General features: G+C 46.8%; 1 protein-coding gene across 2 annotated transcripts in view; it reads right to left on the bottom strand.

The window, feature by feature from the left end:
- Nucleotides 1-14,841, bottom strand: part of EXOC6 (exocyst complex component 6) — a 231,443-nt gene that overhangs the window by 133,255 nt on the left and 83,347 nt on the right. For both annotated transcript variants that reach the window (XM_040436335.1, XM_040436336.1), the window contains exons 9-11: nucleotides 8,810-8,893; nucleotides 8,673-8,719; nucleotides 7,018-7,138 (exon numbers count right to left, since the gene is read on the bottom strand). In XM_040436335.1, coding sequence (XP_040292269.1) covers nucleotides 7,018-7,138; nucleotides 8,673-8,719; nucleotides 8,810-8,893 — 252 coding nt within the window. The remainder of the gene's footprint in view (nucleotides 1-7,017; nucleotides 7,139-8,672; nucleotides 8,720-8,809; nucleotides 8,894-14,841) is intronic.

Below are 14,841 nucleotides of genomic sequence, written 5' to 3'. Positions count from 1 at the left end.
ATGCTGGTTTGAATACTTCAGAATGTTTTTGGTGGGACGGCCACTTTAACCATTTCGCTACCAGTGCCGTACGAGGGGGCAGCTGGAGCAATAGGCAAACATGGCGCCCGCTCGCACATGCAGGGGGCGTCATGGCTGGCAGGTCTCTGCTGTTTCAAACAGCAGAGACCCGCGGCTAATTAACGCACCCGGCAGATTGCGGTAATTAAAGCTAGTGAGGGCAGGCGGGATTAGCCTCAGGGTGAGGGCAGTGGCGGCCATCTTAACTGAATAATGAAATTGCAGTTTTATGCAGACTGGTTGCTAAGGGCTGAATCTTATTAAATATGGGGTAAGTCAGTCTAATAGTAACTGATTCTGGAATATCATGTTATTAGTAACTACATATATCAAAATTGAAATTAGGGTCTAAATTTGACAGTTATCCTTTAAATACCATGATCAAGTGAGATCACAGCATCTAAAGGGTCAAAAACATGAAAGCTTGCGCTTCCGGGCTTGTTACCGGCATCCCCTGTGGCCAATGAGGATACCCTGTGGCCAATGAGGATGTGTGCCCCTATGCACACATCATCCTGCTGCATCTGGAATGCTTGTTCCCGTCTCACGCAGGCACACTCGGATTCCCCTAGTGCGCCTGCGTTGGGGGCGATGACGTCAGATGGAGGACACTTAGCTCCCAAGTGCAGGCGAATGGGAGGAATTTAAGTCTGCCTGCGCGAGAATGGAACGAGACGCAGCACGATGACGTGAGCAGGAGGCTGGAATAGGGTGCGGCAACATTGACTTGATGGAAGCAAGCCGCAGCCCCCTTGACTTGAAAAAGATCATTTACATATGGGGAGAACGCAATATAAAGATGAATTATTCAGAAACTGACGCACAGAAAAAAAGTATGAAAGAAGCATCGGGGACTACATACTTCTAGGCTGAATTATTAGAGATGAGCGAAGTATTCAGAATTTCGATTTGGCTGCTTTGGTGAATTTTTACCAAAAATTCACTGTGTGACAAATTACTTAGACTACTTTCACACTCTCGTTTTGTGCGGATCCGTCATGGATCTGCACAAACGCATCCGTTCAGATAATACAACCATCCGTTTGTATTATCTGTAACATAGCCAAGACGGATCTGTCTTGAACACCATTGAAAGTCAATGGAGGACGGATCCGTTTTCTATTGTGTCAGATTGAGTCAGTGAAAACGGATCCGTCCCCATTGACTTACATTGTGTGTCGGGACGGATCCGTTTGGCTCAGTTTAGTCAGACGGACAGCAAAACGCTGCAAGCAGCCTCCAAAGCAGAACGGAGGCGGAAGGGAGGCAAACTGATGCATTCTGAGCGGATCCTTATCCATTCAGAATGCATTAAGGGCAAAACTGATCCGTTTTGAACCGTTTGTGAGAGGCCTGAACGGATCTCACAAACGGAAACCAAAACGCCAGTGTGAAAGTAGCCTAAGGCCTCTTTCACACTTGCGTTGTCCGGATCCGGCGTGTACTCCACTTGCCGGAATTACACGCCGGATCCGGAAAAACGCAAGTGTACTGAAAGCATTTGAAGACGGAACCGTCTTCCAAATGCGTTCAGTGTTACTATGGCACCCAGGACGCTATTAAAGTCCTGGTTGCCATAGTAGGAGCGGGGAGCGGGGGAGCAGTATACTTACAGTCCGTGCGGCTCCCGGGGCGCTCCAGAGTGACGTCAGAGCGCCCCATGCGCATGGATGACGTGATCCATGTGATCACATGATCCATGCGCTTGGGGCGCCCTGACGTCACTCTGGAGCGCCCGGGGAGCCGCACGGACGGTAGGTATACTGCTCCCCCGCTCCCCACTACACTTTACCATGGCTGCCAGGACTTTAGCGTCCCGGCAGCCATGGTAACCACTCTGAAAAAGCTAAATGTCGGCTCCGGCAATGCGCCGAAACGACGTTTAGCTTAAGGCCGGATCCGGATCAATGCCTTTCAATGGGCATTAATTCCGGATCCGGCCTTGCGGCAAGTGTTCCGGATTTTTGGCCGGAGCAAAAAGCGCAGCATGCTGCGGTATTTTCTCCTGCCAAAAAACGTTCCGTTCCGGAACTGAAGACATCCTTTTGCATCCTGAACGGATTTCTCTCCATTCAGAATGCATTAGGATAATCCTGATCAGGATTCTTCCGGCATAGAGCCCCGACGACGGAACTCTATGCCGGAAGACAAGAACGCAAGTGTGAAAGAGCCCTAAGTCACAAAGCGCATTTCTTTGTAAGTAGTGGGTGCAATGACAATGTATTGTATTGGAATGTATTGGATAACAGTGGCAGCATTATGCCACTGTTATCCAATACATTCCAGAACTGTAAGGGTTACATAGCATCATAAATCAATATAATGCTATAAGACCCCCGTCAGTGCTGGGAGGTCAGGCCGGGAGCTGCGTTGCGGACTCGCTGCGGGAGGAATGCTAGTCTGCAAGGGGCCTTAATAACACAGTGTAAAATTAAATAATAAAATGTAAAAAAATGACATCATACTTCCTGCCTCCATTTGCTAGCGACGGGCCGGCCGCCACCATCTTGATTGAAATCTCGCACGGACCGTGATGACGTCATCACGTCGGCCAACGTGATGACGTCATAAGTCACCGCGCACGGGATTTTGTGGGGGATCTTCAATCAAGATGGCAGTGGCCAGCCCATCGCGGGCAAGTGGATGAATTAAGCATGATTTTTTAGTTTTTTTACACTATTTCAGGGAAAATCGATTCACTACCACGAAGCACGAGGCAATACGTCTTTGTGCCGAATCGAATTTTCCCTGAAATTCGCAAGTGGACTTCAAATCACTCATCACTAGTAATTATAAAAAAAATGACATAGCAACATGACAGGTTTCCTTTAAAATCTTACTTATGTGTATGGCAAAAAAAAACGTGAATGTGAAAAGAAACGAGGGAAGGGGGGGGGGGGGGCACACGGTTTGCCTGTATGGACCCTGAATAGTAATGGAGAATGTTTTTTTGGTGGAGCCTTTTAGAATGAGGCCCTCCCCACGGCAGCAGGTACACTTTAAGGGTCTCCGGCAATAAAATAATAACAACAAGGAAGCAGAATTTCATGGCGTGAATTAGACCGCAGCGGAGGCTTATCTCTCCGGTTTCAGACAATTTATGGCTTGGCTCCATTCCATCGTCTTCAAAGAGGTGTAAAATCGCAGAGGATAAATCGACTGGCACTGGGTTACAGCAGAACAATGCCTGCCGCTGAGATCTGTCGAGTACCCTGAGTATTGAAACCTTTATGTCACCCAGATGTACAGAATGCTTTAATACTCTCAACGCCACTTGTAACTGCACAAATCTCTGCCAACATACAATGGAAAGCCAGCGTCCTAGTCTATCTGAATCAGAGCGGTGGTATGCCGGAAGCTGGAGGAAGAAAAACCTGGCAAGACTGACCCACCACCACCAGTCTAAGAAAATAATCACATACCTTTAATCTGATGACTTCCCCATTTAAAGAGGACCCGTCCCCGCTCCTGACATGTCTGTTTTAGTAACTACTTTCATTCCCCATGTATTAACAATTCTGGAGCATCTTTTCATAAAACTCCATGTTGTGTCCCTCCTCTATTATTCCTACTAAAAATGTATGAATGATTTGCCAGTAGTCTGCGGTAAAGGTCCACCTGGGTGTTACCAGTTAGGGGGCTGACCCTGGAAACACTGATTGGATAGTGGCAGACTGTGTTCATGGACACGCCCCAACTGGTGACACCTAGCTGGACCTTAAAGGGGTTTTCCAAGATATTTTAAGTGATGATCTATCCTCAGGATAGGTCATCAGTATCGGATCGGTAAGGGTCCGAAACCCGGGACCCCCGCCGATCAGCTGTTTGAGAAGGCAGTGGTGCTCCTGTGAGCGCTGCGGCATCCTCCCAGCGAGTGACGACACATTCATCGGTCACATGGCCCCATAGGAGTGCTGAGCTGTAATACCAAGCACTACCGCTATACAATGGACGGCGCTGTGCTTGGCGAGCTGAGAGAAGGCTGCGGCGCTCACAGAAGCACCAATGCATTCTCAAGCAGGTGATAGGCGGGAGTCCCGGGAGTCGGATCCTCACTGATCAGACACGGATGACCTATCCTGAGGATAGGTCATTATTATTAAAATCTCAGAAAACCCTTTTAAATTCTATGGGAGCTAAACAAATCTGTCCCGGCTCCAGTTGGCCGTTGACTTGGAGCACGAACTGTGAACAATATTTAGTGAAGAGAGCAGAACAACAAAAATAGCTGCAAAAGGGTCCTCTCAAAGAAGAGGGCTAATCTACAAAATCCATCACTGAAAAATGCGGTCTAGACCAGGGGTGGTCTTCTCGATGAGGTGGTCTGTCGCTGTATATCACAGTTAGGTCCCTGATGTCAATAGGTTCTCGTTCTGTGTATGCAGCGCCGCTGCTCACTCAACAGTAACTGTGAGCAGATCTCGCGCTCTCTCTTCAATATGTGCCTTCTGCTTCAGATCCCCACTTTCCAGACACCAGATTGCTGTCAGGGAACTGAATCTTCCAGAGGCTTCACACCTTCCGTGATGATGTCCAAATGACGCCATTGCAAGCTCTGCTACGCTATAACAAGCCATGCACCGTTCAGTGCGCAGCACATGATCAGGGCAGGTTTTCAGCCTCTGAATGCATACTTAATAACACTGCAGCTGGTGAATTCGGGGCGTATAACCCCACCACCCCGGGAACGCCCACAAACCTGACAGGACCATCCCATTTTGGTGGGGCTTACAGTAGCTCCACTCATTGTCAGCCCAGGGCTGCCTGAATTTGCCAGGACTATCTCAGAAAATTAGGAACTGTTGGAAACTAGCTGAACGATCCATGCTTCCATTCACTGCCTGCAAGGAATGGTAATACGAAATATCCTTCCTACAGAAAACTCTCTCTAGCGGCACCTATAGGCCCTGTTGAAATGGTGATGAAATGAAGCAAGGCATATTAAAGGGGTTTGACATTTATGGCACGTCATAGATGTGGCCCTCCACCTTTCTCCATAACAGAGCCATCCTGCAGCCATGGTACGTGGAGAGGTGGCCTCCATGGGTGACCCGCTCCATTCATTTTAATGGGTGCTCAGCTCTCCATTGACAATGGCCGTAGAACAAGGGTCGGGGGCCCTGTGGACATGGTTCCCAAGGGTGGAACCATCATCTGTCGGACACGGTCATCACTTTTTAAAAAGCTGCATCACTTTTGATACAATAAAAAGGCTTCCTTTACATCAATCCAGATGTATCCACACGATATCCAAGACCAGAAAATAAAGCCAATCGTTTTATGCAATCTTTAGGGCCATGACCAATGCCACCTAGAAGGGTGGACCTACCATCTCTGCAGCTACTCTCCATATGTAGCATGTAAGTACCGTATTTTATGCCCTATAAGACGCACCCCCCCCCCAAATGTGGGGGGAAAATGTCAGTGCGTCTTATGGGGCGAATACTAATGAGCGCTTCCATGATGAAAGGAGGATCGGGAAGCAATGAATGCAGTGCTCCTCGGGCTTTGTGCTCACCTCTTCCTGGTCCTGAGCCACTCGCTGTGCTGTTACTGCGCACAGCGTGAGGACGTTTATGCTCTGTGACCTCACACTGTGCACGCTGGGTCACAGCACAGCGCGCCGCAGGAAGAAAAAGAGAGCTGGATCCTAGGAGTGGCAGCAGCATCCGGAGCAGGAGATTATTATTTTTTTATCTGATCTGAGCATGGGGTCCTTCACATAGAGGTCTGATTGGGGGACTTATGGAGGTCTGATTGAGGATCATTCACATGGAGGTCTGCTCTGTTGTCTGATTGGGGGACTTATTGAGGTCTGATCTGAGGTCTGAATAGGGGTCATTCACATGAAAGTCTGGTTGGGGAAATTATGGAGGTCTGATTGATTGTCATTCACATGGAGGTCTGATCTGTTGTCTGATTGGGGGTCTTATTGAGGTCTGATCTGAGGTCTGAATAGGGGTCATTCGCATGGAGGTCTGATTGGGGGACTTATTGAGGTCTGATCTGAGGTCTGAATAGGGGTCATTCGCATGGAGGTCTGATTGGGGGACTTATTGAGGTCTGATCTGAGGTCTGAATGGGGGTCATTCACATGGAGGTCTGATTGGGGGACTTATGGAGGTCTGATTGAGGGTCATTCACGTGGCGGTCTGATCTGTTGTCTGATTGGGGGACTTATTGAGATCTGATCTGAGGTCTGAATAGGGGTCATTCACATGAAGGTCTGAACTGAGACCTAATTAGGGGACTTATTGAGGTCTAATCTGAGGTCTGATTGGGGGTCATTCACATGGAGTTCTGATCTGAGGTCTGATTGGGGGACTTATTAACACTGGGGGTCTGTTCTGAGGTCTGATGAAAAATGTATTTTCCGCCTCTAAAACCTAGGTGTGTCTAATCAGCGGGGGCGTCTTATAGGGCGAAAAATACAGTACCTGATAGCAGTGGATATCCATGACTGTAGGATTAATGCCTTGGTTACGATAGTGCTAATAAACCAGCATGAACCGTTAGGGTCTACAGTGAAGGTATTTCGGCTGAGTTGATTTTGGAGCCCGGGTATTTGGGATGATAATTAGGGACCATTTCCTGGTGGTACTCTCCGTCCTGAACTATTCAGTCCGATCTAATGAAGAGGTCACTTGAAACTAATGAGGACAGATTGCAATAATAACAGCAGATTAACTTTGCATATTCTAAAGTGCGGCTCTGAGGGTGCGTATTGAGGGCCCAGTCAGTTGTAAATCAGAGAAGGATTATGCAGATGGCCCATGGCCGGGGCTCACAGCCTGAGTCTTCTGGGAAGAAACAAAAGCCTGGCAGGTCTCCTTCTAAATCTGAACACCATCTAATTACAACAAAGCACAATGATGGAAGAGTCATTTCTCAATTTGACAAGACCCTGGTCTTTTCTTTGCCAAGAGCGCAGAACCTGAGGCTTCTGCTTTTACTTACGGAGTGTGTGCGGAGGGCTGCGATGATCTTCGACTGCGCCATGGTCCACAGCTCCGTAGTGTAGGATCCCGTTACCAAACCTTGCGTCACATGTAAAATGTGATCTTCCACCACGAAAAACCTAAAGCAAGATGAGAACCATGCAGGGAGGAGATAAGAAACGATAAGTCAGACTGAAAGACGTCATCAGATGCAGCTTGTCTTTAGGGGTCAGTATGGGGGGGGTTAAATACTACTTAATTGTGGGGAAAATATAGAGCTTCAAAAGGGTCTTCTAGGACTTAACAACTGATGAACTGTCCTGAGGACAGGTTATCAAAATCAGATCCGGGGGGTCGACTCCTGGCCGTTTTCACAGCTGTGATGTCAGAGCCTTACAGCTCATTAAACCACGTAGTGGTTGTGCCTGGTTACTGCAACGCTGCTCCCATTCACTTGAAGAAACCACTGCCCAGTGTACGGAGATGCAAGTCTGAAGTTCTCTCTCTGATTCTACGAGACAGACCCCCACTGATCTGATATTGATGACCTATTGCAAGTTTAGTCCAGGAAAACTCCTTTAAGATCCTTATATAGTTTAGTAAACTGTAGGCTGACCATGCGGTCATCCTGAACCTCCCCATATTGGAAGAGCATGCATGTGATCTGGATGTGGGCAGGGGAGGAAGCCATTTACAGACATCTTCGGAGTCAATATATCTGTCCTGAGAACAAAAGGGTCAGGCATGTTGAAATCCATCAGCCTGATCCTTCATGTCAGGACACCCCCCATACACATTAGACTGTCAGCCAGTCCTGCAAAAAAAAAATTAATGGCACAGATATGTAGATGGACAAGATGACAGGCAGAAAGACAAACGGACAGATATAGATGATGGATAGATATCCGATAGCGAGATCATAGACAGATACATAGATATAGATACAGTATATAGATAGACAGGTAGACAGATATAACACAGATAACAGATAGATATATGGATAGGTGATAGACATATAGATAGACAGATACTGTAGATATGAGAAGAGAGAGAGAAAAAGAAAGAAAGAGAGAGAAAGAAAAAGAAAGAAAGAAAGAGAGAGAAAGAAGAAGAAAGAAAGAAAGAAGAAAGAAAGAAAGAAAGAAAGAAAGAAAGAAAGAAAGAAAGAAAGAAAGAAAGAAAGAAAGGAAGAAAGAGAGAGAAAGAATTATATATAGATAGACAGATAGATAGACAAATAGATAGATAGATAGACAAATAGATAGATAGATAGATAGATAGATAGATAGATAGATAGATAGATAGATAGATAGATAGATAGATATGAGATAGACAGACAGGTGGATAGATAGATAGATAGATAGATAGATAGATAGATAGATAGATAGATAGATAGATAATAGATAGACAGATGGATAGATAGACAAATAGATAATAGATAGATAGATATTAGATAGATAGATAGATAGATAGATAGATATTAGATAGATAGATAGATAGATAGATAGATAGATAGATAGACAGACAGATATGAAATATCAATTTCACTGGAATTTCTCTGGAAAATATTTGGACTGAATTTTGCCTCATTACAATAAAGACTTGTCAAAATATTCAGTTCTTTCCCATTTCTGGCGGCGTGCAGTTTGCTGCCTCCTCCACTCGAGCACTCACCCTACAATCTGGCTGAAGTATTTCCGATATCCTTCCACCGTCTCGTGCTGAAACAGAAGGAAGAGAGAAGAGATACTGGTGTCTCCATCTGGAGGCTCAAACCTGCTTCCCGGTAATATGGCGACACATATACCCACCATGTTGGCCTGGGGCTGGAGGACCAATCGCGCCTGTTTTCTTCTCTGTTTTCTATAGTAGTTTTCAAATACTTCTTTATCTCCCTAAAATGAAGAAACGCAAACATGCATATGGAATACAGGAATAGAAAGGTACAGAACGGGGCCACAGACTCTTGTGGGCATTGGGTGACTGTGTTACGGAGGCTCGAGGCCTTAAACGACTGTGATAATAAAACGTGATTAAACCGTTCTGTGCCCAGCACGGCAACCTATGGGGCACCAGAAAGATTAGGATGAACAGAGCAACTGTCATGTGAGTGTATCATTCTGTACTGCAATGCATGGGATTATGAAACAAAATTTGAAGAGTGAGATGAATACATTTTTAATTTTCACTCTGGCCGTCACAACTCGTTTATTTTTTGTTCAACTTGGCTTGATTTTCTTATTTTGTTTAATTTTTTGCATGTCAAATTATTTTTTTTAGCATTTTTTTAATTGGCCAAAAAGGGGGAAAAAGGCCATTTTATTGTAGTATTTATTAACTTTTTTATTATTCAGCTATTTATTTTTTATGCCATACACTAATCATAAATGATGCTCCCCATTTATTGTAAAGGTTGTTACGGTTGTGATGAGACCAAATGTCTTGGGACTTATATTTAATAACCAAATGTTTTGGTTTGTTTTGTTTTTTACTATTTTGAAAGTAGTTTTTTTTTTTTTTTTTCACTTAAATCACTGCCCGTGCATTAAAAAAAACTTTAAAATGTCACAATGACATGTCAGAGGGTTTGATCAGTGAGGGTCTGAGCACTGAGACCCCTGACGATCACTAAACCAAGGAGATGGCAGCTCTCTCCCTGCTGCAGGAGAGACATCTTTTGCAGCCCGCGTTGGAGCCCCAAAAAATGCAGCTCGGATGCGGAACCAAACACTGTTCGTGTGCATGAGCCCTAAGAGAAAGCTTCTCTCTGCCTATTCTGGCAATTGGCGGGGGTCTCAGCACTCGGACCTCCACCAATCAAAACCTTTGATATGTCACTATGACATATTTTTAAAGTGCAGGGACACTTTAATGTCTTCTGTTTTACTAATTTTTAATTCATTTTTATTTGGTCCATATAAGGTACTGGTAGATATTTACATGCTAGGACGTCAGCCTATACAACAAATGTCTGAGTATAGCTCGACAACATGGAATATGGCCAGACAGCCTTAAAGGGCACCTGTCAGTACATTTGCACCTATGACACTGGCTGACCTGTTACATGTGCACTTGGCAGCTGAAGACATCTGTGTTGGTCCCATGTTCATATGCAGGGCCGGCCTTTGGGGTGTGAGGGCTGTGCGGCCGCACAGGGCGCCATAGTAACAGGGGCGCTGGGCGGCCGACAGCTTGCAATGTAATATGCGGCAGGCGAGGCTGAACTTGTGTTCTCCCTCGGGGCCCCCCCTCCATCTCCCCCTCCCCTGTCTGACCTGATTCGTTCCTCCTCCCCTGTGTCTGACCTGCCTGCTGCCCCCGCCGCTGCCAATAAGAAGAGAGACGGGAGGAGGAGGGGAGGGGCTGTGGCCACTGCGCCACCAATGAAGAAAACTGACCTGAAATACAAATACAGGAGGCGGGTGCCGGAATCAAATAGCCGACACCCGACCTCTGTGACAGGGAGCTGCGATCAGCTGCAGTTGAGTTAACCCTTCAGGTGCGGTACCTGAGGGGTTAACTGCCGCTGATCGCAGCTCCCTGTCACAGAGGTCGGGTGTCGGCTATTTGATTCCGGCACCCGCCTCCTGTATTTGTATAAGAAACGTTGGTGGCACAGTGCGCCCCCCCCCCCCCCCCAACCCCCCAGTATAAGAAACGGTGGCACAGTGCGGCCCCCCCCCCCCAACCCCCCCGTATAAGAAACGGTGGCACAGTGCGGCGGCCCCCCCCCCCCAACACCCCAGTATAAGAAACGGTGGCACAGTGCGGCCCCCCCCCCCAACACCCCAGTATAAGAAACGGTGGCACAGTGCGGCCCCCCCCCAACACCCCAGTATAAGAAACGGTGGCACAGTGCGGGCCCCCCCCCCAACACCCCAGTATAAGAAACATTGGTGGCACAGTGGGAAGTGCCAGTGAGGGTTAAAAAAAAATAAAAAAAAATTAACTCACCTCCTCCAGTTGATCGCATAGCTGCCGGTCTCCTGTTTTCTTCAGGACCTGTGGTGACGTCACTGAGCTCATCACATGACCCATTACCATGGTGATGGATCATGTGATGAGCACAGTGATGTCACCACAGGTCCTTTGACAGGTCATGAAGAAAGAACAGAAGACGATCAATTGGAGGAGGTGAGTTAATTATTTTTTAACCCTCATTGGCACTGCCCACTGCGCCACCAATGTTTATTATATTGAGGGGGGGCGCACTGCGCCACCAATGTTTATTATATTGGGGGGGGCGCACTGCGCCACCAATGTTTATTATATTGAGGGGGGGCGCACTGCGCCACCAATGTTTATTATATTGGGGGGGGCGCACTGCGCCACCAATGTTTATTATACTGGGGTGTTGGGGGGGGCGCACTGCGCCACCAATGTTTATTATACTGGGGTGTTGGGGGGGGCGCACTGCACCACCAATGTTTATTATACTGGGGTGTTGGGGGGGGCGCACTGCGCCACCAATGTTTATTATACTGGGGTGTTGGGGGGGGCGCACTGCGCCACCAATGTTTATTATACTGGGGTGTTGGGGGGGGCCCACTGCGCCACCAATGTTTATTATACTGGGGTGTTGGGGGGGGCCCACTGCACCACCAATGTTTATTATACTGGGGTGTTGGGGGGGGCGCACTGCACCACCAATGTTTATTATACTGGGGTGTTGGGGGGGGCGCACTGCGCCACCAATGTTTATTATACTGGGGTGTTGGGGGGGCGCACTGCACCACCAATGTTTATTATACTGGGGTGTTGGGGGGGGCGCACTGCGCCACCAATGTTTATTATACTGGGGTGTTGGGGGGGGCCCACTGCGCCACCAATGTTTATTATACTGGGGTGTTGGGGGGGGCGCACTGCACCACCAATGTTTATTATACTGGGGTGTTGGGGGGGGCGCACTGCGCCACCAATGTTTATTATACTAGGGTGTTGGGGGGGGCGCACTGCACCACCAATGTTTATTATACTGGGGTGTTGGGGGGGGCGCACTGCGCCACCAATGTTTATTATACTGGGGTGTTGGGGGGGGGCGCACTGCACCACCAATGTTTATTATATTGGGGGGGCGCACTGCGCCAATGTTTATTATATTGGGGGGGCGCACTGCGCACAACGATGGGTTAGGGAAATTTCACAGCAGAGTGCGCATGCGCTGGGAGCCTCGCCGGCGGTTAGGGTAGGGAAAAATTATGGGCCAGTGCACAGGTGCGGTGATCGGATGGATGTTCTCAGCTGGAGACCGGCCGACACTGCGCATGCGCTGGGAGCCTCACCAGCGGTTAGGGTACGTAATTTTTCCCTTCCCTAACCGCTGGTGAGGCTCCTGGCGCATGCGCACTCTGCTGTGAAACTTCCCTAACCTGTCGTTGTGCGCCTGCGCGGCGCTGCACACCTCCTCACGTCATGTCCGGTGCAACTGGAAGTGACGAGGGTAGGGAAATCTCACGAAGTAGGGAAGTATAACATTACACCGGCCTTTGGGGTGTGTGGGCTGGTAACTACTTGGTTGGATAGTCAGCCAGCCTATGCCATGATGCCAGCAACAAGCAGTGTTTTTTTTTTTTTTTTTTGGGGGGGGGGGCGCCACAAGGTTAGCTCGCACAGGGCGCCTGAACACCTAAGGCCGGCCCTGTTCATATGTGCCCGCATTGCTGAGAAATATGATGTTTTAATATATTCAAATGAGTCTCTAGGAGCAACAGGGGCGTTGCCGTTACACTTAGAGGCTCTGCTCTCTCTGCAACTGCCACGCCCTCTGCACTTTGATAGACATGGACAGCCAGTGTAAACATGGTAACACCTGCCCTTGCTTCTCCCTAAGTCTTGTGCTGTATGTTTCAGTATCCGGCGCAGCCGAAGTACAGGTAAGAGGCGCGCAGTACAGAAGAGAAGTACCAGCGAGCCTCTTGTACTGCACCTGTGCTAGACACTGAAGCGCACAGCGCTGCACAAGACTTTAGGAGAAGTCAGGACCAGGCGTGATGACGTTTTCACTGCCTGGCCTCGTCAATCAAAGTGCAGAGGGCGCGGAAGTTGCTCATGACTGGAGTACTCGCCGTTAGTCGTCAACCTGTTAAAACATGGTGACCATCATTAAACAATGGGGCTTCTGTGACAGCAGCATACGGGTCATCTTGGAACAACACTTTCACCTAATTTCATGTTCCTTAAAGTGGCCATAAAAGAAAAAAAAAAAGAAAAACCTTTACTATAACTCATTAATCCACCCCAGCTTACACCTCATCTACCTACTGAATACTGTGTCATTTGTATTCAAGAAGAATAAGCAGCTTAGAATTTTGATTTTTAAGGGCACGAGGTTATCGCTGGGTCACGGTTACTTAACATTCCAGTACTTGATACCAGCAATCCCCCCCCCCCCAGCTAGGAGAACAAGCAAGAGGCACGAGAAAAGGTAGAGCAGCAGCGTACAAAATACAGGATGGAGGACAAACCCACCACGACCACCACTGCTGGACCATCATACCACGGGACAGGAAAACTCATTTCTTACCGATAAGAACTTTGCTACTTTCCATTGTATTTTTATTTCACCTGCTGTCAGAAGCCGAAGCAAGAAACGGCCCCTTCTGCATCAGTCTTTAACCCTTAGTATACCGGAGGTTTTTTTTTGTTTTTTTTTCTTCCCCATCTTCCTTGATCCATAACTTTTTTATTTTTCCATTCACACAGCTGTATAAGGGCTTATTTTTTGTGGGACAAGTTGTACTTTCTAATGCCACCATTTAGTGCAGCACACAATGTAGTGGGAAGCGGGAAAAAAATTCCAAATGGGGTGGAATTGAAAAGAAAACGCTATTCCACCATTTACGGGTTTTGTTCCCACGTCATTCCGTTTGCGGCAAAACTGTGCCCTTTATTCTCTGGGTCAGTACGATTACAATGATACCACATATGTAAAGGTTTTTATGTCTAAATAGTGTAAAAATAAATGTAAACTTTGAGAAAAAAATCTTTTTTTTTACATCCCCATATTCTGACCACCAGTTTTTTTTACAGTTATATCTACTGAGCTGTTTCAGGGCTAATTTTTTGCAGGACAATCTGTCGTTTTTATTGATTCATACACTCATTTTGGAATGTGTGTGACTTTTTGATCACATTTTCAAACTTTTTTTGGGTTATGAGAAGCGATAAAAAAATGGCAAATTGGCCATTTTGACCCTTTTTTCCATTACGCCATTCGCCGTATTGGAAAAATATTATTATATTTTAATAGTAAGGGCGTTTTCAGTCACGGTGATACCAATGATGTTTATATTTTTTGTTATTTATTAGAGACAAGCGAATTTCATATTTTGAAATTTGTTCACGCTTCGTTTGGTGGTAAAAGTAGAATTGCATTATGGATTCCGTTACCACGGACCATTTTTTTGATACATAAATTTTTCAGAATTGCTAATTTCTTATGTTGGCCTGCCACCTGCTGGCCAAAATAAGAATTGCAGCTTCAATACCCTTGGTCTCTTCAGAGAGACCCAGGGCACTGAATTCAATTACCGGCATCCTCATTGGCCGTAGAGGATGCCGGTAAGAAGCCCAGAATCTTCTTATTCACGTGCCTGCTGCAGCCAATCGATGGCTTTTAGGGTATGTTGCCATGACAATTTAGAAAATCCGCCTACAAGATTCAGCCTTCTTTTTATGTTCGGTTTTTGATGCGTTTTTTGTCGCTTTTTTTTAACCAATGGGTGTTTACTTCAATACTAAACTCCATTTTCAGTTCGTGGTTTTTGGGTTGGATCGGCTCCAGAAAACATGCAAAAAAACACATGGACACATACAGAGCTTTTTTTAATGGTTCCCATTAATT

The sequence above is a fragment of the Bufo bufo genome, chromosome 6, assembly GCF_905171765.1.
Source record: "Bufo bufo chromosome 6, aBufBuf1.1, whole genome shotgun sequence".
Taxonomy (NCBI): Eukaryota; Metazoa; Chordata; class Amphibia; order Anura; family Bufonidae; genus Bufo; species Bufo bufo.
This window is presented reverse-complemented; position numbering and strand designations above follow the sequence as displayed.